This window comes from Rattus norvegicus, chromosome 5 (genome assembly GCF_036323735.1).
Source record: "Rattus norvegicus strain BN/NHsdMcwi chromosome 5, GRCr8, whole genome shotgun sequence".
In the NCBI taxonomy this organism is placed as follows: Eukaryota; Metazoa; Chordata; class Mammalia; order Rodentia; family Muridae; genus Rattus; species Rattus norvegicus.
Window position 1 is genome coordinate 149,665,277 of NC_086023.1, and position 27,973 is coordinate 149,693,249.

The following is a 27,973-nucleotide window of genomic DNA, read 5'->3' on the forward strand; positions in this document are numbered from 1 at the left end:
AGGATCATCTCTGACCTTACCCATCCTGCTCCGTCTCCTGCATGCAAGGACTACAGGCATGCAACACCATGCAGGGCCTTTAGCACAAACTTCCTAAAACGAATCGCTATTTTGCCTCTCAAAACTCCTTATACTCCAAAACCTCTCCCCAAAATATAGCAGACTCAAATAATACTAAGTGGTACTAGAATGATGCTCAACAGGATCTCACGTTTATTGAGAAGTGATTAATGGTAAAAAGAAAGGCAATGCCCTTTCCTCATTGGCTGAACAAGAAACTGAAGAAACATTCACTACATGTTTACAATATTTTCTCTTCCAAAATGCATTTCTGAAAACAAGTTTTTACCACTGTTCTTAGCTTTGAAATCAAATTAATCCTGACTTAATCAGTATAATACACAAGAACAGAACATTTCTTAGGACTCCGAGCACTTTACTTTGAGTAACAAAGGGTCAGAGAAATGAACCACCCTTACAGACTCAACCTTGGCTAACACTGTTATTAAACTTTCCTAGACAAAAATTCTTCATAAAAATTTTCTTCCAGTTCGGAAGGGAAAAATCAAATTCCCACTTTCTGGGGTGGACACCCAAAATCTGCGCAACTCAAGTGTTCTCCAAGTGCAAATGTCAAAATGGGAGGAGGAAAGGGTTTAAAAATTAGAGAAAATTGTATGCACTTACGGACTTAAAAATCCGAAAAATATAGTAAAAAGACAAAAAAAAAAAAAAAAAAAAAAAAACCAACCCAAAGCATTATGCTCTGAATCACAACCAAAGCCAAAATAAAAGGGACATTTTTTTTTTTTACCTAAACTACCTAGAGGGAATTTTTGTTTAGGTTTTTCTTTTTTCCTTTTTTTTTTTCCCCATTTTCCAGTTAAGTCCTATGTCTTTTGTGAAATTCCAATACTTAAACTGCAAGTTTGCAATTGTCTCTGAAGTCAATGAAATTAAGAAAAAAAGTCCTAATTTTCTTGCAGGTCATCGTGTCCTCTTAGGATAAGCAGACGCAACCGTTGCTGCAGTCTATGCAGAACCGCTTTTTATTTCCCACGGCCTTGACGTTCCTAAGAAGGTAAAGAGAGTTAAAATAGTTAGCTAAAAATTATCTAAATTAAAACTTTATAGACCAGAACCTCCAACCTCTTATCCCAAATAAAAATGAGTAATTTTGTACACAATTTTTACAAAACTTAATGAATAGCCAGTGTGACTGCACAAACCTACAATCCCATTATTTGGGAATGCTGAGACAGGAGGATCATCATAAATTAGAAGCTAATAAGACCTTGTCTGAAAGGAAACAATAAACACACAAACTCAGAACTACAAGGTTTTAAGAGGAAAAAAGGGCTGTCTATACAGCTGGGGTGCGCCCACCTTTGACCCCAGCTCTCAGGAGGCAAAGGCAGATGATCTCTGTGAGCACCAGGCCAGCCTGGGGGGTCTACAAAGTGAATTCTCAGAGAGCCAGAGCTACGTAGAGACTGTCTCAAAATATAACAATAAAGAAATGCACAGTCCTAAACTCACCTATTTTCTCCCAGTGACATTTCAACTATGGTTCTGATGTTAGTATGAATCTTCTAAAAACTATAACAACCCAAATGGACTTCCATATTCCAGGTACTGTAAATATTAACAATCTCCTATTTTTACTCCAAAACTATAATTACTTCTGAGGCTTATGTTGCTTTAAGAGAGTCACAACCGGGGCTGGAGAGATGGCTCAGCAGTTAAAGAGCACTGACTGCTCTCCCAGAGGTTCCCAGTTTAATTCCCAGCAACCACATGTTGGCTCACAACCATCTGTAGAGGGGTCTGATGCCCTTTTCTGGTGTGTCTGAAGACAGTACAGTGTACTCAAATACATTAAAAACAAAAAAAACAAAAACAAAAAAAAAACCCACAATCCAAACTGACCCCAACTTGGAATCTCCCCTCCTACCGCAGCCCTCTGTGTGTTACTATTACAGATGGGAAGACCACACGAAAACATTATTTTCATCTTAAATTAAACCTCAAGGTTACTCACCTGCCTGAGACTATCTACCCAAGAGGAAAAAGAACCAAAATTAATAACGAGGACTATGCAGCTACTATACGATTCTCTTCCTACGTGTTTATCTTTGAGAAAAACTATAAACAACTTTACTCAACATTACTCAGGAGATAGAGAGGGGATTCCCAGGGGCAAACTGGAGAGCCAAACTAGAATTGGGAAACTCCAGTCCAGCAAGAGACCCTGCTTCAATGCATAAATTAGAGAGCAACCAAAGATACCCATGTCACCTTTGGCCCACTACATACTGTATGCACCAAAAATTTAAATACCAAATACCTTATGTACATGTATGAAAATTTCACAAGGAGGCACTACTTATCACAAGAGTAAACACTGTAACTAATCCATATATTCCAATCTCTTAAGAAATCAATTGTCATTCAAAAATGAAAAGTTCTATCAATGTAATAGAATAAGCTTTAATGTTCCTAGAAATTTTCTATTAAAGTCTCCTAAAATTTCAATAATGGATATTGTGAGGGTATGCATGAAAACAGCCCCCACAGTTCATGTTTAAATACTTGGTCCCCAGATGGTAGACGTATTTGGAAAGGATTAGGAGGCTAGCTTTATTGGAGATGTTAATTGTGGGAAAAGGCTTTGAGGCTCCCTTCCAGTTTGTATGTGTGTCTCTCACACACACATACACATTCCCTCTCAGTTGTTCCTACCACTATGCCTTTGTTCTGCCATTGACTGTAACCCTCTGAAATCTAAATTAAATGAATTTCTTTTAGAAATTTCTTTGACATGGTGTTTTATCACAGCAAAGAAAAGTAATGAAAACACTTATTGCTTACAGTAGGAAAACTGGTTTAAAAAAAAATTGAACAAAACTGTCAGGCAGAATGGCACAAGCCAAGCGTCCCAGCACTCAGGATGCTATAGTTGGAGCACCATCACCAAGAGTTTAGGTCTACTTGAGTATTAGAATGTGAGCCTGCTTCAAATCATAAATAATCCTGAGGTTAAATAATCTCTCAGTAGCACCTCTATTAACCTTTCATTTAGAGTAGGGTGGCTCAGTGGTAGAATGCTTCGCCGCATGGCAGGGCTCTGGGCTCAGTCTCCAGCACTAACAAAAACAAATCAGCTGGCACACTTCTATAACTCAGCACTTGTGAGGCCGAGACAGGACCAGGAACTCAGGAGCAGCCAGAGGTACACAGGAGTTCAAGGGCAGCCTGAATTTTAAAAACTAGTCTACTAGTTCACCCCCAAGTACCATAACAATCTTTAAAAAAAAAAAAAAAACCCAAAAGCAAACAAAAAAAATGTCATTTACCTAATAGGTGATTAACTATTAAATAAAATGGTGCTTGTTATACCTTAAATATACCCAGAAATACTGTAAGAGATCAGACCCTAACTCATACATCTAGTTTTATCAAAATGTTTAGTCATAACACTTAAGCTCGGCATGTGACACAAGCTTCTAATCCCAGCACTGGGGAGACAGAGGCAGTTGGATCCTGTGAGTTTGAGGCCAGCCTTCTTTACATAGTGAGTTCCAGAACAGCCAGGGCTACAGAGAGACATGGCTTCAAAATACAAACAAAAAACAAATCACTTAAAATATTAGTGAGAGGCTGGAGAGATGGCTCAGCGGTTAAGAGCACCAACTGCTCTTCCAGAGGTCCTGAGTTCAATTCCCAGCAACCACATGGTGGCTCACAACCATCTGTAATGAGATCTGATGCCCTCTTCTGGTGTGTCTAAGGACAGCTACAGTGTACTTCTATATAATAAATTTTAAAAAATATGTTAGTAAGAAAAAAATCTGAACTCAGCGGTAGGATCTCAAGTACTAGGCTAGCATTTCAGTGTTAAAATTCAAGGAGACATCTTAAACATTTTATTTACACACACCCAAAATGATGATAATAACAACAAAGTCCTTAAAGTTTATAAAGACACTTTAGCATTTACACCAAAGCATCTTAAAAAGTAAATGATTTTGAAACTAGTAAATAAATCACAGGATTTTACACACTAAATTATGTTTTAAAATAGTGCTGAGGTGCTAGAGAGAAAGCTCTGTGGTTAAGAGTACTGGCTGCTTTTTCAGAGGACTAGAGGACTAGGGTTCTATTCCCAGCACCAATGAGGCAGTTCACACAATCTAATTCTAGTTCCAGGAGATCCAACCCAACATCCTCTTTTGACCTCTGTAGGTCAGAATATACACATGGTACACACAAACACATCCAGGCAACACATACACACATGCAAATTAACAAAGCTAATTATTATCTGAGCAAGGCAAGATTTGTAAGTTTTTAAAGGTGAAACTCTGATAAAGAACAAAATATTCATAGTTTCCTTATAGAAAACAAAACAAAAACCCTAGGATTTTAATACAATTTTTAAGATTTTAATTTGTGTGCGTGTGTGCGTGTGCGTGCGTGCGTGCGTGCGTGCGTGCGTGTGTGTGTGTGTGTGTACGCGCTCGCGCATGCCTGTGGAGGCCAGAAAAGGATGTCAGATCTCCGGGAGCCAGAACTATAAGATGTTGTGACCTGCCCAACACAGGTGCTGGGAACTCAACTCAGGTCCTCTGAAAAAGTTCAGCAAGTTCTCTTAACTGCTGAGCCATCTCTCCAATAGGGTTTTACAGATAGTAACAGGGTTTTATGTAACCCAATGTGCCTTGAAATTACAACTGTCACCTCGGTCTCCCATGTGCTAAAATTACAGGTGTACACCATCACATCTACTAATAGTAAAGTGGAAACTCTGGAAGGTTATACCTTATATGAAATGATCAAAATTAACATTCCCAATAATGGCATAAACTCTCTTGAAATCACTAAAATTAAAGCACATGAAACCAAATAATCCTGGACAAAACAAGATTGCTATGTGACAATAAGAAACAAGCACTGTGGCAAGCATCTATGGTGCCATTTACTCGTTGGGCGCACTTGAACCAAGGTGTTCTCGGCTAGCATGGTAACCATAGTAAGGTAACCAAGTAAGGCCAGACAAGTGCAAAAAGCTGCGTGCAGGTAATAAATCTATTACCAATATAGAATTTCCTGATTTGGATAACACTAAGAGCCAGCTTGCTTCAGGAATCTTTTGTCTCTCTGCCTCCTGAGTGGAGGGATCCTAAAAACCTCAAAGTGGCTTGATTCTACTCTATAAAATCTCAAAGTACAAATACATAGACTCAACTCTCCTGCTCCTTACCCTTAAACGGATGCCTCAAACAGCAGCTCAGGCCCAACTATGACACTGGCAGGCACAGACAGACAGACACAGACACACACTCGTTTTGCCTGCACAAATATAATTTGCAATCTAGGTTAGCATCAAAGTGGCTGAAATCTCTTTGCCTTAGCCTCCTAAAGGCTGGGATTAGAAGATTGGCCAACACTCTTGCCTCTAATTTAGTACCCTTTCTTCTTTAAAGATATCCTTTCCACGGGCTGGAGAGACGGTTCAGCGGTTAAGAACACTGACTGCTTTTCCAGAAGTCCTGAGTTCCAATCCTGGCAACCACATGGTGGCTCACAACCATCTGTAATGGGAACCAGTGCCCTCTTCTGGTCTGTCTGAAGACAGCTAAAGTGTGCTCATATACATAAAATAATTCTTTAAAAATAAAATCCTTGGGGTTGGGGATTTAGCTCAGTGGTAGAGCGCTTGCCTAGCAAGCGCAAGGCCCTGGGTTCAGTCCCCAGCTCCGAAAAAAATAAAAATAAAATAAAATAAAATCCTTTCCAGCCTCTGGGAGACAAAGACAGGTGGGCATTTATGAGTTCAAGGCCAGCCTGGTCTACAGATGGAGTTCTGTATAAGCAGGGAGATCTACAAGCATGGAGATCTGAGCTCAGATCACAAGACTCATTGTAAAAGCCAACAAGGATGTGCAAATCTATAATACTAGAGGGAAAGAAAAGTCAGGACAGACAAGCAAATCTCAGAAAGCTCTCACTGACCAGCAGTTAAACTCCAGGTCCAGTGAGAAATGAATTCTCAAAAGTAAGCTGCAGGGGCTGGGGATTTAGCTCAGTGGTAGAGCGCTTACCTAGGAAGCGCAAGGCCCTGGGTTCGGTCCCCAGCTCCGAAAAAAAAGAACAAAAAAAAAAAAAAAAAAAAAAAAAAAAAGCTGCAGATCAACAGAGGTAGACACCTGACAACGTACACATGCAAGCAAGCCAACCCATGCAAACCCGTACAAAATATTCTCTCTCCTTTAGTCTTTGTTTTGTGTGGTGTTTTATCTGCCCGCTTATCTGTGTGTTATGTGCCTTCAGAGCCCAGAAGAGAGCACTGGATCACCTGGAAGAAGAGTTACACAGAATTATGAACTGCCATGTGGGGGCTGGCTGAGCCTGGATCAGTCGTTCTCTTAACCACAGAGCCATCTCTCTCTCCAGGCTCTCTTCTCACTTTTTAGTTTTCACATTATTTTAAATATGCATGCAAGTGCCCATGGAGCCCAAGGACATTGAATGATCCCACAAATTAGAATTACTGGCAACCAGTTGTCAACAGCCTGACATTTTTACTAGTAACCAAATTCCAGCCACTGCAAGAAAAGCTAATGCTAAGACATCTCTCCAGTCCCAAATTTTATTTTAAAGACAGTGTTGGTGACACAGGCTGAGAGTTTCAAACTCCTAGATAGTGTGTTACCTTTCCAAATTCTGTATTTGTTTATTCTTTCTTCTTCTACTTTTTTCTTTTTCTTTTTGTGGTACTAGAGATTGAGCCCAAAGCTTTGTGCATGCTAGACAAGCTCTACCACTAATCTATACTCCCCAGGCCTCTTTCTACTGATAAGTGTTCATAAAACACAACTGAGTCATATCTACATCCATTGAATATAATTTTATTAATGCTAAAAATGTAATTATTCACCCCCCACAAAAAATCTGAATAGTTATGAATAGTAATCAATTTGTACTCAAGTGTTATGAATGAAGAAGCCTAACAGTGCTGACTGGATGACTCTAACAGCATGTCCAGACTACTACAGGCCAAGGAGTGCCACTTTATCAGTTTCCGGCTTTAAAAGAAGGCTGAAATAGCTTATAAAAAATACCTTTTGGGGCTGGGGATTTAGCTCAGTGGTAGAGCGCTTACCTAGGAAGCGCAAGGCCCTGGGTTCGGTCCCCAGCTCCGAAAAAAAGAACCAAAAAAAAAAAAAAAAAATACCTTTTACCTTCCCATCCCCTCTTTAGTCATGTAACTGGCTAAAGTCCTGATAACACCAGGATGAAATAAACACATTCATTAATAAATTTTATTTACAGCATGCTAGCTCAACCTATAATCCCAGCATTCTGAGGCTAAAGGCAAGAAAAAAATGCTGAGTTCAAGGCCAGCCTGTGCTAAATAACATAGCCAGAACAAAAATATACACATAAACTCCCTCACTTTCCTACTGGCTCATTATTTTCCAAGACTAGTATTTGGTAGCCCAGTCCTGTATACACTTAATTGGAACCAGCTTAAAAGCCCAAAATCTGTCCCCGTCCCTGAGTAAACGTAACAATTTCTAGGCTGTATGATAAAGTGGAACTTTTTAAGTGGAACGAAAGGTAGAAATTTAGTACTGTTTCTAAACTGAAGAAAACTGCTTGCCATGCTCGACTACTCTCAGAATTGTGACATGATCCTCTACCAACAAGAGCTACATGTGAACCGCAACAATTTCACAAACCATTCTATCAGGCAAGGCACAACGCCACAAGTCTGTGATCCCAGTAGTTGGGAAGTGGAGGCAAGATCATTTATGTTCAAGACCATTCTTTTTTTTTTTTTTTTAAAGATTTATTTATTTATTATATATAAGTACACTGTAGCTGTCTTCAGATACACCAGAAGAGGGCATCGGATCTCTTTACAGATGGTTGTGAGCCACCATGTGGTTGCTGGGAATCGAACTCATGACCTCTGGAAGAGCAGTCGGGTGCTCTTAACCACTGAGCCATCTCTCCAGCCCCGTTCAAGACCATTCTTAAACTATTAAGTGAATTAAAAGTTAGGCTGAGCTAGAGTAAACCCTTTCTCAAGCAAAGGAACACCGCTACAACATTTAAAGTCACTTATAGAGAATTCAGGATATCTAAGGGGCACTCAATTTTCAAGTTTAAAACTTACAAATAGGAGGGACTATCTATAAGGGTGGCTTACAACTGTTTATAAATCCAGTTCCAGATCTAACACTTCCTTTGGCTTCTTCAGGCACTCATACACATGTGGCATATAATCTCTCACACAGACACACTTTAAAATAGGGCTGGAGAGATGGCTCAGAGGTTAAGAGCACTGACTGCTCTTCCAGAGGTCCTGAGTTCAAATCCCAGCAACCACACGGTGGCTCACAACCATCTATGATCAGATCTGGTGCCCTCTTCTGGCCTGCAGGCATACATGCTGGCAGAAAGCTATACGATATATGTATAATAAATATTTTTAAAAAAGGAAAACAATTAAGGGGCTGGAGAGAGAGATGGCTCAGCAGTTAAGAGCACTGACTGCTCTCCCAGAGGTTCTGAGTTCAAATCCCAGCAACCATATGGTAGCTTACAACCATTTGTAATGGGATCCAATGCCTTCTTCTAGTGTGTTTGAAGACAGTAACAGTGTAGTCATAAACATAAATAAACTTAAAAAAATTTTAGTTAAAAGACAGTTCAGAGCCAGAGGCAATGGCACCACCCACAAACAGCCTCAATTGTTCTGGAGACTGAAGCAGGATGATCTGAGACCAGCCTAGACAACACAATGGGAGAGAGAGAGGAAAGACAATTAACTCTCTCCATGCTTGCCTCAAACACTGACCCCAGGCCTTTTACCTGCATCTCAGTCACTGAAGTAAAAGGAACTACAGGTATAGATCACTGCACATGGCTCTTCATTTATAAAAGAAATGCCTAGAATGCTTCTCTGATAAAACTTAAAGAACTCGAGGTAGAATCTAGCTATAGAAATAGCTTTAAACCCTTTCAAACAACTCAAATGTTATCCTGGGTTGTAATCCCAGCATAGGTTATCCTAAAAAAAAAAATAAATAAATGAAAAACAGTCTCAAAGGTAACAAGAGTCAGTTATGGTGAAAGACACACCTTTTCCCAGAGCTCAAGAGGCAGAGGGATCTGGCCAGTGAGTTCCAGGACTACATAATCTAACCCCGAGGTGTGTGTGTGGGGGGGGGTGGGGGGGATTATTCCTCAGCAGGTAAGAATACTGGCTATGGCTACTCTTCCAGAAGACCTGGGTTCGACACATAGCAGCTCACAACCATAGGAGACTAATACCCTCTTCTATTCTCTACAGGCACCGCACATACTTGGTGTACAGACGTACACACAGGCAGCACATTCATACACATAAAGTAGAAATAAAGGTTAAGCATACAGAGGAGGACCCGTAAGTGAAGGTCCATGCTTCAGAAACCTCTGAGAACTGCTGGGTGTGGTGGCACACACCTTTAATCTCAGCACTCGGGAGGCAGAGGCAGGTGAACCTCTAGATCCCAGTTCAGCCTGATTTACACAGAAAAACAAAACAAAGCCTGACAAGCAAATTCAATCTCCAAAGCCTACATCAAAGTGGAGGAAGAGGCAACTTCAAAGCTTGTTCTCCGACCTGCACCTGTGCTGTAGTATATTCCTCCCACACCCACATCCATGTTTTTTTCAAATTAAAAAAAAAAAAATCTTCTCTCTCTCTCTCTCTCTCTCTCTCTCTCTCTCTCTCTCTCTCTCTCTTCCTCTCCTGGCTTGACACGATTTAAAAAAAAAAAAAAAATCTTGGGTTGGGGATTTAGCTCAGTGGTAGAGGCCTGGCTTGCCTGCTCTTAAATCTTTTGAGCCATCTTTCCAGTTTCATATTTTCTTTAAAGTTCATGTAGGGCGCAGTGGTCCACCCCTTTAACCCAGCGCTAATGAGGCAGCCCTGTGAGTTTGAAGAGGGCCTGATTTACACAGTTTTAGCTAAATAGTGAGACTGTCTCCAAAATAGATAAATGAATAAATTCATATAAAGTCAAATCTTATATGAAAAAAGTGAAAGGATTGAATTTGTATATTTAGCAAGCAGTTTCTGATGTTTGTTAAGGCCCACAAGAGGACTGGGGATGTAACCATGCTGGTGGGATTCACTGTGTATGCACACAGTGCTGGGTTCAAGCTCCAACACCATATAGAATCAGATACCGTAGCAGAGGCCTACAATCCCAGCATCCAGAACACAGAAGCACAACAGGTTCAAGGTCATCCTTGCCCATATTATCAAGTTCTGGGATATATGAGAGCCTATCTCAAAAATTAAATAAAAATTAAAGCCTGAAAGTCCATAGGGTAGGTCCATTGTCTAAATTAAAAAAAATAAAAAATAAAAATCCAGAGATACTCAGTACTTCACAGAAAATAACACAGTATAATAGCCAATAATAATAAAGAAAACGGTAGTGTTTGCATACAACCAACACAATTTTTCTTGTGTGATACTGAAGATAGAACGGTAGACTTGGAAAATTCTCTGACAACATTTACCGCTAAGCAATGTACCTTGATACACTTTAAATCACTCCTAAATCATACATTATCAAGTGTAAATGCCTTCTAAGTAATTGCTATACTATACTGTTTATATGTAAGTGAAGGAAACTTACCTCAGGCCTTCTCTGTACTAAGTACTCTAGAGTTAGACTACAACCATACATATTTCTAATCTGTCAGCTGAATGGGCAGACACAGGCAGAAACCACAGCTAGAGAGCAGACTAAGTGCAAATAAGTTGAAAAGAACAGTTTCCTCTACCAACAACTCAAATTTGGATTAGACTTTTTTAAAAAAGTATTTTTAATATATGTGAGTACACTGTTGCTGCCTTCAAATACACCAGAAGAAGCCATCAGATCCCATTACAGATCTAATAGTTGTGAGCCACCATGTGGGTGCTGGGAATTGAACTCAGAATTGAACTTAAGCACTGAGCCATCTTTCTAGTCCCTCAGGGGAAAATTTTAAAGGTAGTTAGTTCCCTCATTTTTTGTTTTATGCCCATGAACAGCTGAGTGTGTTGTACATGTGCTTGTCTCTGCTGGAGGTTGACATCAAGTGTCTTCCTCTACCACACTGTACTTTTATTTTATGTTTATGAGTCACTGTAGCGGTCTTCAGACACACCGGAAGAGGGCATTAGATCACAGATGGTTGTGAGCCACCATGTGGTTGCTGGGAATCGCTCTGGAAGAGCAGTCAGTGCTCTTTACCATTGAGCCATCTCTCCTGCCCCCTCACACTCCACTTTTTAATAAAAGATTATTTTTAATTATGTGTGTGTCTATGCAAGTGAGTGCAGGTGCCCTCAGAGACCAGAGGCACTGATCTCCTTGAGCTGAAGTTATTGGCATTTGCCAGCCCCCCAGCGTGAACTCAGGTCCTTGGCTGTGCAGTACAGTGCAGTACAGTGCAGGACATGCTCTTAACTGCCGAGCCATCCCCGCAGTTATTCTGTTCCACCCTTTAAAAAAAAAAACCACCACCACAAACATGGGATCGAGGGATTGAACTCAAGTTGCCAGGCCCACACAGCACTTTACCCACCGTGCCATCTTGTTGGCCCAGTGTCAGCATTTTAGCATACACTATTCTGCAGCACTGCAGGTGACCTCAGGTTCTAATTATCCTTTAACATCAGGTCTGTTGAGACTTGTTTACTCAGCAGGGTGCAGACTTTACCCAGACACTTGCACTACCTCTCTTGGCGCTACAATTGTGTCCAGAAGGGGGCAGCAACAACTTTACTGTCAACCTCTGGCAAAGGAACCATCTAAACTGCCACACTCAGTGTGCTTCTTGGCTCAGTCTGCAAACTTTGGGGTCAACAGTGAATACGGGGTTAAAAAAAGAGAGGCATCGGCTCTACTTGCCTTAAGTCACTAGTTTGTTTTTTGCTTTTTTTTTTTTTTTTGAGTGACAAATCAGGTCAACAACAATGGCTCAGCAAGTAAAGGTGCTTGCCATCAAGCCTACTGACTTGAGTATGATCCCAGGGAACCACAACAGTATCAGAGAACTACAACAGACTGCCCTGATCTACACATGCGCACTGTGGCTAATGCAAACAACATGTGTACACAAAAACAAAATAAAAGAGCTATAGGAAAGTCCTTAATCACACAGTCCCTTGACAAGGACATCTAGACCTCTGCCCAACCCCCACGAAACAACCCAACAAAAGTAACAAAGATGCTGAACCTGCAGAATTTTCACTCGAATTCCTCCTTTCCCTCCCTGGATAGCCTGAGGTAACTCTGAACTTCTAATCCTCCTGCCTCCACCCGTCCAATGCTGGAATTAGAGGTATGGGCCACTCCGTTATGCAGGGCTAGGAGCTGAACCCAGATTTTGTGCAGTCTGAGCAAGCATTTTACCAACAGAGCTATACTCCTAGACAGTGGAAAAAGAACCAGCTCCCACAAGCTGTTTTTTGACTTCCACACGTGTTGAGTATACAAATACACCCACAGTGGGTCTGAAGAGGGAACTTCAGAGTGTTGAAGGAATACAACAATAAGTATGGTTTTTCTCGTCTCTCTTTTTTTTTTTTTTCTTTTTTCTTTTTTTCAGACCTGGGGACTGAACCCAGGCCTTGCGCTTGCTAGGCAAGTGCTCTACCACTGAGCTAAATCCCCAACCCCTCTTTTCTTTTTTTAAGACAAAGCTTCATTGTGTAGCCCTGGAAGTCACCAAGGAGACCAGGCTGGCCTCAAACTCACTTGATCCACCTGCCTCTGTGTAAAGGCATTTGCCACCATACTGGGCAAGTATGGTAATTTCTACCCTAATCATTTAATAAGAATGAATATAGAACCTGTATGCAATATCTCTCACCTGCGATCCTAACACGTGAGAGGATTCACTAGAAAAACTGATGAGGGTTTGCGATCAGCCTGAGCTACAGTCAGGCTGACTCAAAGAGTAAAATCAATGTTTTAACAGATTACAAAGCCACTGAAAGAGTTGTTCTAAACCAAGCCAGTGAGATGGCTCAATGGGTAAAGGCAACCCAGAGACCTACCTACACAGTAGAGAATCAACCCCTAAAAGTTGCCTCTAGCCTCCACTTTCATACATTGGGGTGTGCTTGCTCTCTCTCATTCAACTCTCTCTCACACACACAATTAAAAATGTTTTAAATACAAAGTTAAAAAAAAAAAGCTACAAACCAAGACATAGCTGGCCTGTAATCCCAGCATTCAGGTGTAGGGAAGAGGATCAGAAGTTCAAGGCCAGCTGGGCTAGAGACAAGGGGGTTGCAGGGGTTAGGTGGAGTGAGAAACCCAAAAGATGCAAAGATTCACTAAAAATTACTGGAGATAAATTACTGCTAGACAGATGCAATGTTTGAAGGTTTCCGAGTACTGAATTACCTCAGGTGACAGAATGATTCTACAATGACTGGCAATAACAGCGATCTATACTCGGTGTGGTCTGCCAAGTACAAATCTGATCGTGGGCCTTTACAACAGCTGTGACATACCGTCCTCCGTGTGAGTTTAAGTGCTTCTTGAGTTCCTGCATTCCTGCCCGACTTGTCAAGTCTTCAGCCACTAACACATAGGCACACACACCTAAACAAGAGCCTTGATGAGCTCTGAGTTCCATTCTCATGAAACTTTCTTGGAAGCCTAATAAACTATTAAGAGATTACAGTCAGTTATGCATGGACAGGAGAAGCAACCAATAGAGGAGGCAACGCTGACAGCTAGCAGTGAATCTTCTTCAAAGTCCACAGTCTCTTCCCACAGAACATCAAAAGGCAACGAGACACAAGTATAACCAGGTGTTCTGTTCACCAGTCTAAGAACAATCAGGATACTCAATCGATCTATGTCTTTATACAAACGGTGTTGGAGATGAACCATTACCTCTTTATTTAAAGGAGGATGATGCTGGGGATAGAACCCAAGGTTTGGTTCATGCTCCTCAAACATTCTACCAGAGTTAAATAGGGACTATTTAACAGCTTTCAATATTCATTCTAGGAAAAGGCTGGCCAATTCTAAGATAAGAGTCCTACATCTAACTATATTATGAGGTTATTATCAGAACTAAGCCTGACTCAGTAGAGCTCTAACTCAGTGTGAATAAAGTCTTTAGTTCAATCCCAAGCAATGTAAACAGGACATGGTGACATCTAAAATGGTGGTATCTAAAATACCAGCACCTGGAAAGTGGAGATACGAGTATGAGAAACTCTAGTTCAATGGGTAAAGGTTCTGGCCACAAAAAAACAGAATACCTAGTTTGAGCCCACGAACACATATGAAGTAAAGGTAGAGAGTGAGAAAGAACTGTGTTCTGTATTCCCTAAGCCCATGTAGACCCAGACACACCACACACACATACACACAATCAAGCCTTAAAAAGACGGTTGTGGTAGCTCATACTGGTACTATCTGCTGAAGGATAAACAGGCAGGAGGATCACAAGTTCAAGGCCAGCCTGGGCTATATTATTTATGGGGCTAGAGAGAGAGCCCAGCAGTTAAGAGCTTTGGTTTTGCAAAGGATCAGGGTTCATGTCCCTGCACTCGGAAGGCAGCTCACAACTGTTATAACACTGTGGTACACAGACATGCATAGGAGCAAAATATTTATACATAAATCTAAAAAAAATTTTTTAAATAAACTAATATATTAAAAAATATATTAATTTCAGCACTGGGTATGTTGCTGAATGTCTTTAATCCCAGCAGAGGCAAATAGATCTCTGTGAGTTCAAGACCAGCCTGGTCTACAAAGTAAATTCCTGACCAGAGGACTACACAGCGAGACCCTGTGTAGTATGTATACATACATACATGCAAAACACCTGTACACATAAAAGTTAATAAAATATGAGTAAGTAGCAAACAAGCTGGAAAGATGAGTCAGTTGTTAAGATCACTCGCTGCCTGTGCTTGGAAACTGGGTTCAACTTCAAGACCTACAAGGCAGAGCTTACAACTACCTGTAACTCCAATTTCTAGGACACCCAATACCTCTTCTGGTCTTGGCAAGTATGCATGTATTGCACATGCATAAATGCAGGCCCATACACATGAAGTAAAAATAAATCTTAAAAAACAAATGACTGGAAGGCGGTGGGGCATGCCTTTAATCCTAGCACTTAAGAAGCCAGAGACAGGCAGATCTCTGTGAGTTGGAGGCCAACCTGGTCTACAGATTGAGTTCTAGGACAGCCAGGGATACACAGCCAGAGAAACCCTTGAAAAGTCAACTGTGATAGTTTGACTGTTTGGCCCAGGAGTGGCATTATTAGGTGTAGCCTTGTTGGAGTAGGTGTGTCACTGTGTGCATGGGCTTTAATACCCTCTTCTAGCAGTGTTCAGATGAAGATGCAGAACTCTCAGCTCTGCCTGCACCAGGCCTGTCTGGACACTGCCAGGTTCCCACCTTGATAATGAACTCTGAACCTGTAAGCCGGTCCCAATAACATGTTGTTTATAACTTAAGAGTTGTCTTGATCATAATGTCTGTTCACAGTAGTAAAACCCTAACTAAGATACCAAACAAACAAAAAAACACAAGACAAACACCCCCACTGTAGCCCTAAAATTTACAGATACCTACTACTCCCAGAGCGAGCCTTATCTGTTTCAAATAAATTAGTCTAGTTGGGATCCATTTTCTATCACTCTTTCCACTTGGTAAAGAAAAAGCAAGAGAAAGTGACTGTGTAATAAAATGTTAAAGCCAATAGATAGCTTTTCTAACATTCAGTTTTTTTGGGTTTTTAAAGATTTTTATGTGTATGGATTTTTGTTAAGAATGGATGTGGCGTTGCTGGGGATTTAGCTCAGTGGTAGAGCGCTTACCTAGGAAGCACAAGGCCCTGGGTTCGGTCCCCAGCTCCGAAAAAAAAGAACCAAAAAAAAAAAAAAAAAAAAACTTAAAAAAAAAAAAAAAAAAAAAGAATGGATGTGGCGCACATGCGAGCCCGTTGGTTCCCCTGGAACTATGGTTATAGGTGTTTAGGAGCCACCATGTGGGTGACAGGAACTGAACTGATGCTCTGCAAGAACAGCTAGTGCTTTTTAACTGCTGCGCCATCTCTCCAGCCTCTCTAATGCTGCTTTTAAGGTTTTATATAACAAACAGTAACTTTCTTACAGCTGGGGGTGTGCTTCATTGACAGAGGGCTCACCTAGTGTATACTTGGTTCATTTCCTATAACTAAAAAGGAAAAGAGAAAATAAAATGAGGATTACAACAAAGAGGAAAACAAAGTTCTGACAGATAATATTGTCAACTGTCAGAAGCAGGCTGATTTCAGGGCAGAAACACACCAATTCTTGAAAGAAAAAAAAAAAAAAGACCAAAGACACAAACTCCAACACAGAACTTTCATTCTTTTCTGTAATTACATCCCCTTTCCATCACACCATCACTTCAATTACCCCTTTGTATCTTTACAATTACCTGTCCATACCAGTTAAGTTCATACTGTATTGTTTCTGCTCTCCACTAATGCTCACATTCCTTCACACTAGGGTTCAAAAGACCAATTATACTCCCATAAAGCCTTAAGCTGCTAAGTGACACCATTATTTACCCAGCTTTTATTAACCATTCAGTCACTACAATGCCTTTCTTATCCTTTCTAATGTCCCCCCCTTGCCAATAGTCTGATGAGCCCCTTTACCTTTTTAACACTTTCTTCTTCCTCTTGGCGTTTCTCATAGTGTGAGAAGTCATCAAAAATGGAAGTGGTGTGCTTGTAGCTGGCTATGATTTTCAACACCTGCTTAGCTTTTTCCAGAGGCACTTCCTGAGTGTCCCTAGAGTTGGTCACTGGTTTATTCTCGTTGTTCTCTAGACGAATGTGTCGCAGTTGGCTATTGGGAACGTCCTTCACAAAAATCCATCTGACGTCAAAACGACCCTTCCATTTGTCCTGGGACCACACACCTGCACATGTGTTGTAGTCCACAGCAGATTTCATCTCTGCAACTCCACAGAAGTGTCCACTGCCGTTGACACTGAAAAGTAAGTACACGGGACCCTTCCCGTTCATGGAACGATAGGCGGCATCCAGTCTCTTGTTACCATGCTCTGTGCTGCACCAGATATTATACTTAATGGAACGGTGGATATCGTCCTCAGAGTAGCTCTTAATGATGAAAACCCGGCCGTGTTTCAGATTCCAGTCGAAATCTTTAGGGTTATAGTTATTAATGGACCGAAGTTTCTCCAACACTGGGTGAGGCTCTGAAGGAGTAGATCCAGAACCCGCCTGAGACTGTCCTACTCCATTACCATCCACCCCATTATGACCGAACCCACTGCCACGGTTCCGAGGTGCTACCCAGCGAGTTGGCTGAGCTGCCTGCTGCTGGACTGAGAGCTGAGCAGGCTGTGGTGGAGGTGGAGGCAATGGCTGTGTCTGTTGCCCTACTGATGTCTGAGTCACTGGTGGGCTATTATTGGCCTGCTGTCCTACAGGCTGAGGAGATCCCTGGGTTGGCTGACCTATATTTTGAACCAAAGCCTGTGAGGGGGCTTTTGCCACAGGACCCTTGTTATCCCAAGTTCCAATATCCATGTTATGCTTTATTGGGGGCGGTGGAAGACTTGATCCTGCAATGCCATTCTTGGTCTTCAGCTTAGGTTGTTGTTTTGCAGGTTTGCTAGCAATATCAGCCCAAGATGCTGGTTTTGGAGGAGCAATAGTAGCTGGAGGCAAACTGCTAGAAGCCACAATGTTACTAGTGATGGACCCACTACCAACAGCAGAGCCTACAACTTTGGGAACACTGCTCGCAACTTCTGTGCTACCTAGTTTCAGTGCTGCCATCCCTTGGTCTATAGTATTCATGCCAGGAGCTTTATTGAGGGTCTCATTGGCAAAAGCTGACTGTCCATCAATCATGGCTCCACCTAAGGAGCTGGGTGCATAAGCATAATTGCTACTATATCCAGAGCTTTGAGTAGACTGTCCCTGAGAACTGTTATTTCCCCATGCTGAGAAGTCAATCCCACTGGGAAAAAAATTAAAACCATGCTGACCAAGAAATGGAGTGCTACCTAGGGCTCCTGGTTGCCCAAACATTGCATCTGGTAGAAAGTGGGGCTCTCCGTTGCTCAGTTGTCCATAAGAAGTTAGATAGGGCATGGCTGTGTCACCTCCAGTAGACCAAGCAGCTTCACCCAAAGAATAGGAAAAGCCAATAGAGGGGCTGTAGTAACTGGGTAAGTAGGAGTCTGACATGGCAGTATATGCATTATTCTGTGGAAGGAAAAAAGGCAGATACATCAAAATAACATATATATATATATATATATATAAATAATATATATAAATAGCAGGACTTTTCCTTCCACATCAATCACAACTCAAAGATTTGAGCCATCACTACAAAAGGGAGTAGCCCATTCACGTGATCTTTCTGTAAACTTTCTAGCATTTTCAACTATATGGAATTTGATGTGGTAACTGAACTGCTTAACCCTTTTGGCTGCTAGTTTTCACATGCTATGTAGTCTAACTGGCCTCAAACTTTAATATTAAGGCAAGCCTCCTGCCTCAGCTCTAAGTGTTGGGATTATATGTGTGTCACACCACATCTGAGATTCTGCATAAACATAAGTCAAGCTGACACATATAGTAAATATAAATTTTGGGGGTTAGACAGTCTAACTATGTAGTTTTGGCTATTCTAAAAATTTCTGTATAAACCAGGGTGGGATTAAAGGAGTGTGCCACTGGGACCAGACAGATGGCTCAACAGTTAATAGCATTTCAGTACTTCCAGAAGATCCAGGTTTGGTTCCCAGCACACCCATGGCAGCTAACAAACATGTTACTCCAGTCCCAAGGGATTTGATGGTCCCTTCTATAAGCAATGCACATATGTGGTAGGTACATGACATACCTGCAAACAAATCATCCATACAAATAGATAGATATAGATAGATAGATAGATAGATAGATAGATAGATAGATAGATACATACATACATACATACATACATACATACATACATACATACATATAAAAATGTGCCACCACGCCTGCCAGCTGTTGCTTAAGTTGTTGCTTAGGTAAGTTCTCACTATGTAGCTGGCAAACCAGGCTGGCCCTATGCCCCCAGAGATCTTCTGGCCTCTGCCTCCCAAGAGCTAGAATTAAAGGCTTGTATCACCATGCCCGGCTTTTAATTTCCCTAATAGGATTTTACTCTATATCCCAAAGAGGTGGGGCATCTTCTAACTCCTGCTAATCCAGGTCCAGTGGAGATGATGTCTTTATGAAAACTACTTAGTTTTGGATTTAAAAAGTGGGAATTTTGCTGGATGGTGGTGGCATACACCTTTGATCTCAGCACTTGAGAGGTAGAAGCAGGCAGACCTTTATGAGTTAGGCCAGCCTGGTCTACAGAACCCCACAAGAACACCCAAGGCTACACAGAAAAATCCTATCTGGAAAAACAAAAACAACAACAAAAGGGGGGGGGGGTGTTAAGGAAGATCAGTGTTCAAGATTTCTAGGAAAAGAGCCAGACTTCATGGCACATGCCTATAATCCTAGCAGTTAGGGGAAGTGGGGAAGGGGTACAAGCATGAAGGTAGAATTCAAGGTCTTTCTTTGTTGTACAGTAAGTTTAAAACATAATAAAACCAGATAATATGTCCAACAAGAACCTGATGTCCCCTTCTGACCTCCACATGCACCAGGCACACATGTGCTGCACATACATATACACAAGCAAAACACTTAAAACATAAAACTAATAAATCCTAAAAATGAAAGTCAAAAGATGGCTCCAAGGGTCAATCAAGATATCTGCTGTCACGCTTGATACCCGGGGTTCCATCACCAGCACTCATATGGTGCTGAGAACTGGCACTGTCAAGTTGTCCTCTGACTTGTACACACATGTCACAGCAGGCCCACACCCACATGAGGAGATAAATAAGAAACAAAGCTTGGTGAGATGGCTCAGTAGCCAGGCTCAAGGACCTGAGTTTGATCCCTGGAACCCACATTGTGAACAGAGAAAGCCAACTTCTGCCAACTGTTCTCTGCCCTTCATATCTGTAGGTGGCACATGCATGCCAAGTTGTGTGTGTGTGTGTGTGTGTGTGTGTGTGTGTGTATACATATATGCATGTAAGAAAATTTTGGAGAAAAAAACAAAAAGAACTAGAAATTTGAAGTTCTAGTCCAAATGTCCAGTCTAAGCATTCTTCCCTCATAAACTAACATTGTTCACTAAGTAAACTGTACAATAATCTGGAAGGGAAATAGTAGCTTCCAAAGGACTTAAAATTCAGAGGAGTGTAACTCCCATTTCATTTCACCTATAAAATAAATGGCTACCATCTGAAATTCAGACTCCCATTATGTACAATTGCTTTCCATATCAAGGATACAGATTATTATTCTTTGAAAGCCTTAATCATTCTTGACCTTAGTTTGTGATAATTTTGTTTTGGGGTTTTTTGTTTTGTTTTGTTCTGCATTGCAAAAAACTTACTACAGAACAGCACTGGAGAGGCAGAGGCAGGTAAATGTCTAGCAATTGGAAGACAACTTGGCCTACATTGACATAGTTCCAAGTCAGCCTGGGCAAGACTGCTAAAACCCTATCTCAAAACTCAACGAACCCACAGTGTACAGAATAATCAAGTGAAAACCGAGAGGTATATAATCTTGATCCCCATAAATACATAGCCCAATTCAAAGTAGTCTGCCTTAGTTGTAATAGTTCTAGTAATGTAAGGCACTCATTCTTTACCAATCCATTAGCTACCAACAGGCAGATATGACCTGAAGAAACTTGGAAAACTAAATACTTTAGTACTTAAACTTGTGTTACCAAGGCCAGGAAACAATATAAACTGTATTATTTAGCTCTAAATACATCTACATAAAAAAATTTTCAACTAATGGAGTGATAAGGCCAAGTATAGTGCCTTATACCTTTAGTTCTAGGATTCAGGAGACAGAGGCAAACAGATCTCAGTATGAGGCTAGTCTACATAGAGACTCTCAAAAAAAAAAAAAAGGAAAAGAAAAAAGAAAATATTTAGCATGAGGCTAAATATTGGACACAGTATATATATTCAATTAAAAAAACACAGAAACCCTCATAAATTACTTTTTTTATTTTGAGATAGGGTTTTACAAATATAGTCATGGCTAGCCTAGAATTCTTTGGAATATTTTTTGTTTTGGTTTGTTTTAAGACATAATTTAAACCTCTGTGTAACAGTACTAGCTGCCCTGAAACTAGAGACCACCCCCTTCCTCTACCCACCAAATGCTGGGAGACTAAAGACTTACATCACCATCCACAAGCTGGCCCAGAATGTTTTAATATTAAAGGCAGGTTTATTGGGAAGCTGCTCTTCCGTGGGCAGGTTCACTGGCCCTAAGGACCAAGGCCAGAGAAGTAGCCATGAGGAAGGGAGAGTTAGGGAGGAAGAGAGAAATTGGCCCTGGGGCAGAGAGAGAGGAACTGGTAGAATTCTTAAGACCAAACTGGCCTGAAACTCAAAAGATCCACTTATTTCTGTCTCCCTAGTCCTTGAATTAAAAGCATGAGGTACAATACCCAGCTATGTGAATTAGTCTTAATAATATAACACAAGAACACAAAACACACCCACACTTCTTCAAGGTCTATAACCACACATTATTTTAAAACAAAATTTTTAAAAAGTCATTAAGCTTCAGCTTCTCTAAGAAAAACAAAATGTTCTTACTAGCACAGATTATGCCAAGACATAGGTGAATGGCTATACTCAAAGTAGCAAGTTCACACACGCCACAGAGCTCAAAAATCTGAATTACACAACACTTTATAAGAACTACCTAGAATGGGTTCTAAATGCTCCCACTCAGTAACAATGATTAGGAAAGCAAACTACACCATTAGTAGCAACTATTAATATTTCATTCCTCTATTTCTGTCTCTGCTTTTTTTGACTGGCTGTTTGGCCAGTGTGGAAACTCTTGCCAATCACTTCCTAGATAGTTTTTGTACTCTCAATGTGAAAATCTTAGATAGGCTCAAAAATCTTACCAAACAATCAGGTCCAAATCTGAACACATACACAATGTCAAGTCACTAAAAACCAGCTATATTTCTTTCCTACAGAATAGGTTAAAATTTGTATGTAAACGTTCCACTCCTTGAACTTTTTTTTCCGGAGCTGAGGACAGAACTCAGGACCTTGAGCTTGTCTAGCAAGCGCTCTACCACTGAGCTAAATCCCCAACCCCTCCTTGAACTTCTTAATTTATGCTGTAGCATCTTAAAATCAAAATCTTCAATTCTTTTGGGTACATTTATCTACAGACTTAATGTTAACTAAAATTTTGTGGCTGTCTTGAGATGGAGAAACAAAGTTGGTGAATCTATTTCAATACCTACAGTTCATATCAGGAGTATCTAAATACATATGCAACTAATCTTCCCATCAAAAATAATAAATGTGTCTCAAACTTTTCTTGGTGGCAATGGGGACTATGCTAAAGGACACACTGATGCAAAAACCCTCTACCATTGACCCCTACCTGCAACTGTTATCATTATTGGTCTAAGTGTCAACAGTTCGACAGTGTTTTAACCTCCTTGAACTCCATTTCCTAAACACATCAGCCAAAAGAGCTAGGAACGAGGTTGTTCTCTATGGACACTAAATAACAAAAAAAAAAAAAAAAAAAAAAATCAAACGAGCAAGCATCATACTGTCTCATATGAAATAGTTTTAATACACAAAGAGCCTAATTAGAGACCAAAGGGATGATGGTTTTGTATAGGTGAAGTTCAAGTGATAATTCACTAGATTTTCCTCCCATTATCATCCCAGTTTTCCTAAAAAAAAAAAAAAAAAAAAAAAAAAGGTTTTGTTTTCTTTAGAGCTCAAGCTAAACACTGGTCAACATTCTTAAGTTCTGCACTGATCCATTCCTGGCAAACTAGGGGCAATTACTCATGCCAGTGTTATCGCTCTTATACAACGAATGTTATCAGTACTACGGTTTCAGAGCACACGATTTCTTGACCACACAGCGTATGCTTCCAATAAATATTCCATATAACAAGTTAGTAAGTTATATTAGGAGAGTCAACCACCCCCCAACACAATAGTGAGACTTACTGATAGGGCAGAGAATGTCTAACAGTACACTGTCCCCTCAGATCCTCAGATAATAAAGATCAACTACTCACCGGCCTTGCCTGTGGGCTCAAGTAAGGTTCGAAATCATCATCATTTAGACCATCCTTTTGATGCACAGAACCATTTTGTACTAGAGGGGAAAAGTCAAATTAGTAATGCCCTGGTCTGACAAACTCCCTTCCAAATCCATCAATTTACATCCTCCCCAAGAAGAAACTATGCTAGTTCAGAGAGCCACTTAGTTTGAAGCTCCGGGGGAGTGGGGGGGAACGGACAGATAACGATGGGCGCCAAGGCTAAAGCAAGATTCAACAGTAAAAAGTCTCTCCACCCCAGAGCAAGCCGATCTTTTTAAAAGGTCAGTTTATTGGCTCCTTCGAATTTCAATTCCCTCCGGCTTTCTCTACCCCCTTTCACATGTGAGTTACTTCCAGAAAGTGATCCGCGAGGAGGAAAAACAAAGGCCTCCTAAGACCTACGGGAAACTAAGGACCTGGTGCTTTTCAAAATGCATTCCACCCCCACCCGCTCATGAATTACTCGTTGTTAACGAAAAAGCTACACGCCAGCTGCAGGAACACACCAAAAGGGTCGAACAACCCGCGCGAGGCACCTGCGAACTGAGCGGCTTCGGAATGGTCCTTTCCCCGGGGCACGTCCCCGAGACACCGCCCCCACTGCCCGGCGTACCCCCCCCCCAACATCCCGGCCGGCGGTCACCGGCGGAGCGGGGCTTACCTTTGTTTCCTTGACCTTTTGGTCTCTGCGAGAGGAGGGGACGTCGCCGAGCAGCAAGTCGTCCGGGAAGAAAACGGAAAGGGAAAGACAAATGAAAGCAGGGCCCGAGCCGGGAAGAAAGGAACAGGCCTGGGGGGCACGCGTGGTGAGGGGAAGGCGGGGAAGAGCGCTAGGCCGGCGAGTCAGCGGGGCAGCGCCGGCAGCGACACGAGGGAAGGAGAAGGAAACGAGGAAGGGAAGCCCTGGCCGCTAATGGGACGGAGCGCGGCGCGGCGAGCGAGGCCTGGGGAGGAGCGGGAAGAGCGGGCCAGGCGGGGAGGCTCAGGGCGCGGCCGGCCTGAGGCCCGAATCCCGACCCGCGAGAGGCGACGCCGCGGCCCGGCCCGGAGCGGCGGGCCCGGGCCTAGTCGGGCCCCATCTCGCCTCACACAATGGCCGAGACATGCGGGCTGGGCCTGTACCTGCTCCAAGAGGCTGCTGGCCGACATGGCTCTCGGATCCTCACTGGTAACGTCGGTGGCGGACTCCTCGTCAGCACGGCGGCGGCGGCGGATGAGCCCCGGCGGCAGGAGCAGAGGGCGCGGCGGCGGCTTTTGTCCCTGACACTCGGAGCCTCGGCGGACGCAGCGGAGACACAGCGCGCGGCTCGGGCTCCGGCTCCGATTCAGCGACGCTCTAGCCGGACAGCTCAACGCCCGTCTCTATGCTCTGGCGCGCGCGCCCGCCTCTCACAGCCGGGATGTGGGAGCCGAGCGGCAGAGACGGGCGGCGCGCGCGGCGCGAGCGCTGACTCTCACATTCACTAACCCACGCGGAAGGGGCCCGGCGCGGAGCATCTCGGGAAGGTAGAATCGTGCCCGTGACGCCCTCTGGTGGGCTGGAGGAGCGGAAGCGGCGCGCGCGGTCTCTCCGCCCCCACCGCCACTACTTTGGGCCTAGGAGCCCTGAGTGGCCGGGGTCGCGACTGGAGTTTTTTAAGAAACGTGCAGAGGAAAATTGCTTTGTCTTAAGAAAACACGCAGAAGCGCGTTTCTTAATGTTGCAGAGGCTTCTGCTACTTGCGAGACTTGAGCCCTAATTCATAACTGCATTTGCTAACTCTCCCCCAATTTGAAAAGGAACCAGGAGAGAGATCTTAAGAGCTCACCGAGAAAACTTCACGGAGGTCCGCCCAGAAGACACCAGCGCCCTTCCTTAGGACTTTTGTCACCTTTCTTCCTCAGGGACTTGAAAAAAGCACCCAGGAGCACCACTTCCACTAAATATTAAAAAGCCCGCCGCCATTGCCCTGTACACAAGACATTTACTCCTTTGGCATTTGAGGGGAAAAAAAAAATAGACAGTCCCTTTGCAGAGCAGTGACCCCAAAATAATCTAGTAAACTCTGGACTTTATTTCCAAGAAAAAGACACCTCACACGTGTGCACACAATGTTGCACATACTTCCACGGAGTCTGTCAGACCTTAAGAGGAAATATTCTTGATCTGAGGACAGGAAAATGAACACTATTCCAGGACGTGCTGTGTGCAGGGCTTTGCCATTAAGTGCTTTCTGACACATTAATCTTAGAGACTCTCAAGTTCAAAGTGGCTACCAACCGGTGTTAGAGCTGGGGAGATCGAGATTAAGCATGCTGTGGAAGTTACCAAGCTATTAAATAGATCCCTGCTTTTGACCCGAAGAAGAACATAATGTCACCGTACAACAGCTCGAAAAGAAATCATCTATTCGTGAACTAAGATCCAGAAGAGATCCAAAGGATGAGCAAAGACTTTTTGTTTGTAGGGGGTTTTGGTTAGTTTTTTGAGACAGGGTGCCTCTAGGTGTCCTTGAACTCACTAGGTAGACCAGGCTAGCCTTGAACTCATATTTCTGCCTGCCCTTGCCTCCGAAATGCTGTTATCAAAGGCATGCACCATCCAAATGCACTTTAAAAAAAAAAAAAAAAACATTTATTTTATTTATATGAGAACACTGTAGCTGTCTTCAGACACACCAGAAGAGGGCATCGGATCTCATTACAGATGATTGTGAGCCACCATGTGGTTGCTGGGAATTGACTCAGGACCTCTGGAAGAGCAGTCAGTGCTCTTAACCACTGAACCATCTCTCCAGCCCCCTAAATGCACTCTTAATCATCATCATCACTGTACAGGGATATTTAATAGTAGGTTTTGTTATTGCAAATAGCAGACACCTGAGCAATGCGATATTGTTAACCTAACACCATCTGCTCGCTAGATAGAGAAGGTTTTGATTTGACAGACTCAGGAGGAAAAGGCCAAGATTCTTGGATTTTACTTCATAAGTCGCTCAGAGTGCAAAAGCATTTCTTTTCTGCTGATACTCACATTTACGGCTTAAGTGAACTCGATCAGGCACCAAAGTTGAAGAACTCTTAGTAAAATGTCCCATCTCAGAGTGGAGATCCCGCTAATTGAATGAGAGAAGCCTAATGCTTTTTATGAACGATAAGTAGCGGGTCACCTCCCGGCCCAGATTTGTATATAAACTGTATCAGCAATAGCTTACGCTTGGAGGCAGCATGGTTTTGCAAAAAGAGAATTAGACTGGAAATCATCCCCTGAGAGCAAGAGAGAGTGTAAACACTGGTCTCCCGAGTCCAGGTACAACACTAGGAAAATTATTACACCTGTCCCAGATTCCCTCCTTTAAGAAAGAAGATAATACCTCCTGCCCACCAAGTTTGTCCCAAAAAAATAAAGGTTAAAAAAAATTGAAAGCAAAAGTAAATGAATAAGTTGAAAACATTTGAAAATGTCAGGTATGCTGTAGGTTCCTTTTGTGTGGGGGTGGGAGTGCTTCTGACAGCTTCTTCGGGTACAGGGAACCTTGATTACCTCCTGTGAGAGCACCTCTTCTGCAGGAGCTCCTGGGTTAAACGCTAAAACCCCCTTGTGGGTAGAGTAATGCTAACCCTGGGTTTGTTTAGCAGATTGGTTTCACAGACTCCTAAATAAACATACCAAACCGATATGTTTAATCCCTGAGAAGCAGGAAGGGAAGGCTGGAGTGGTTGGTAGTATTTTTAGGGCTTGGAGACTATGACACGGGAACTGAGTTTAGGTTCTAGTGCAGGCTCCCCACTGGAGCGTTTTAACAGCATCCACTGAGCGCTCAGCAACGTGCTAGGGAGAAAGGCTTACGATTCACTTTCCCTTGGCGTTTATAGACTAGTTAAGGACATTGAGACCATGCAAATAGTTATTCAAAGTGACTCAATTATAGCTGTGCAAAGTGCAATGAGGAAGTACAGGCAAATGGCCTCTTGAGAAGAGCGTGAAAGTTCTCACTGAGGAGTGAGCTATAATGCAGACTTGAAGGACCAAGAGTTATTGGCCAGACAAGGAAGGAAACTAGCAAGGAGACACGATGTGCAAAGACCCTAAATGAGGAAGAGGCAGGCAGCAGCAGGGCTGATAGGAGGTTGCCATGGCTGGCTCATCACGACAGGGTGGGTGGAGAATTTAAGCAGAAAAGCCGCAAGGACCTCATTCTTTTGCTACAAATTTTGATTAGCCAGTAAGAGGTTAAAAGTATACTAAGTCCCAGTGCACTGTGGGAAAAGAGGGATTAGGGATTAAAAGATCATGACACTAAATCTAGGCCAAAAATAACAGCAGCAAATTCAGTGTAGACTAACTTGTAGGCACAGTAGAAATCTAACCAGCCATGGTGGGCCATGCCTATAACACCGTCCTCAGGAGGGAGAGGCAGGATCCTTCAGGGGCAGCCTTGCCTGCATGAGAGTCTCTCTAAAATCCACAGGGACTGGAGAGAATCTGGTCTCCATACACACACATACACAAATAAAAACAAAATAAAATTTGCCAAGTGTGGTGGCACACCACCATATCCTTAAATCCGTGAGTTCAAGGACAGCCTGATCTACACAGTGAGTTCTAGGACATCCAGGACTATGTAGAGAAACCCCGTCTAGAAAAACAAAACAAGGGGCTGGAGAGATGGCTCAGTGGTT

The 27,973-nt window shown here is 42.4% G+C and overlaps 1 protein-coding gene across 2 annotated transcripts; it reads right to left on the reverse strand.

Moving 5' to 3' along the window:
- Window positions 1-190: 190 nt before the first annotated feature.
- Window positions 191-27,851, reverse strand: Ythdf2 (YTH N6-methyladenosine RNA binding protein F2). 2 transcript variants are annotated; one of them, XM_039109798.2, is made up of 5 exons: window positions 24,434-27,851; window positions 23,973-23,997; window positions 23,285-23,364; window positions 16,750-18,330; window positions 191-1,075 (listed from the first exon to the last, which is right to left on the reverse strand). In XM_039109798.2, exons 1-5 carry the CDS (start codon window positions 24,458-24,460, stop codon window positions 1,001-1,003), a joined length of 1,788 nt encoding a protein of 595 aa, XP_038965726.1. In that variant the 5' UTR covers window positions 24,461-27,851; the 3' UTR covers window positions 191-1,000.
- Between the last annotated feature and the right edge of the window lie 122 nt (window positions 27,852-27,973).

Bases quoted from the DNA above. Each gene is read 5' to 3' on its own strand.
- Ythdf2 (XM_039109798.2), bottom strand. From the start codon at position 24,460: ATGTCGGCCAGCAGCCTCTTGGAGCAG. The intron at 23,998-24,433 runs GTACAGGCCCAG...CTCCTCTCGCAG, and splicing joins CCAGCAGCCTCTTGGAGCAG to AGACCAAAAGGTCAAGGAAA. The intron at 23,365-23,972 runs GTAAGCCCCGCT...TTTCCCCTCTAG, and splicing joins AAAAGGTCAAGGAAACAAAG to TACAAAATGGTTCTGTGCAT.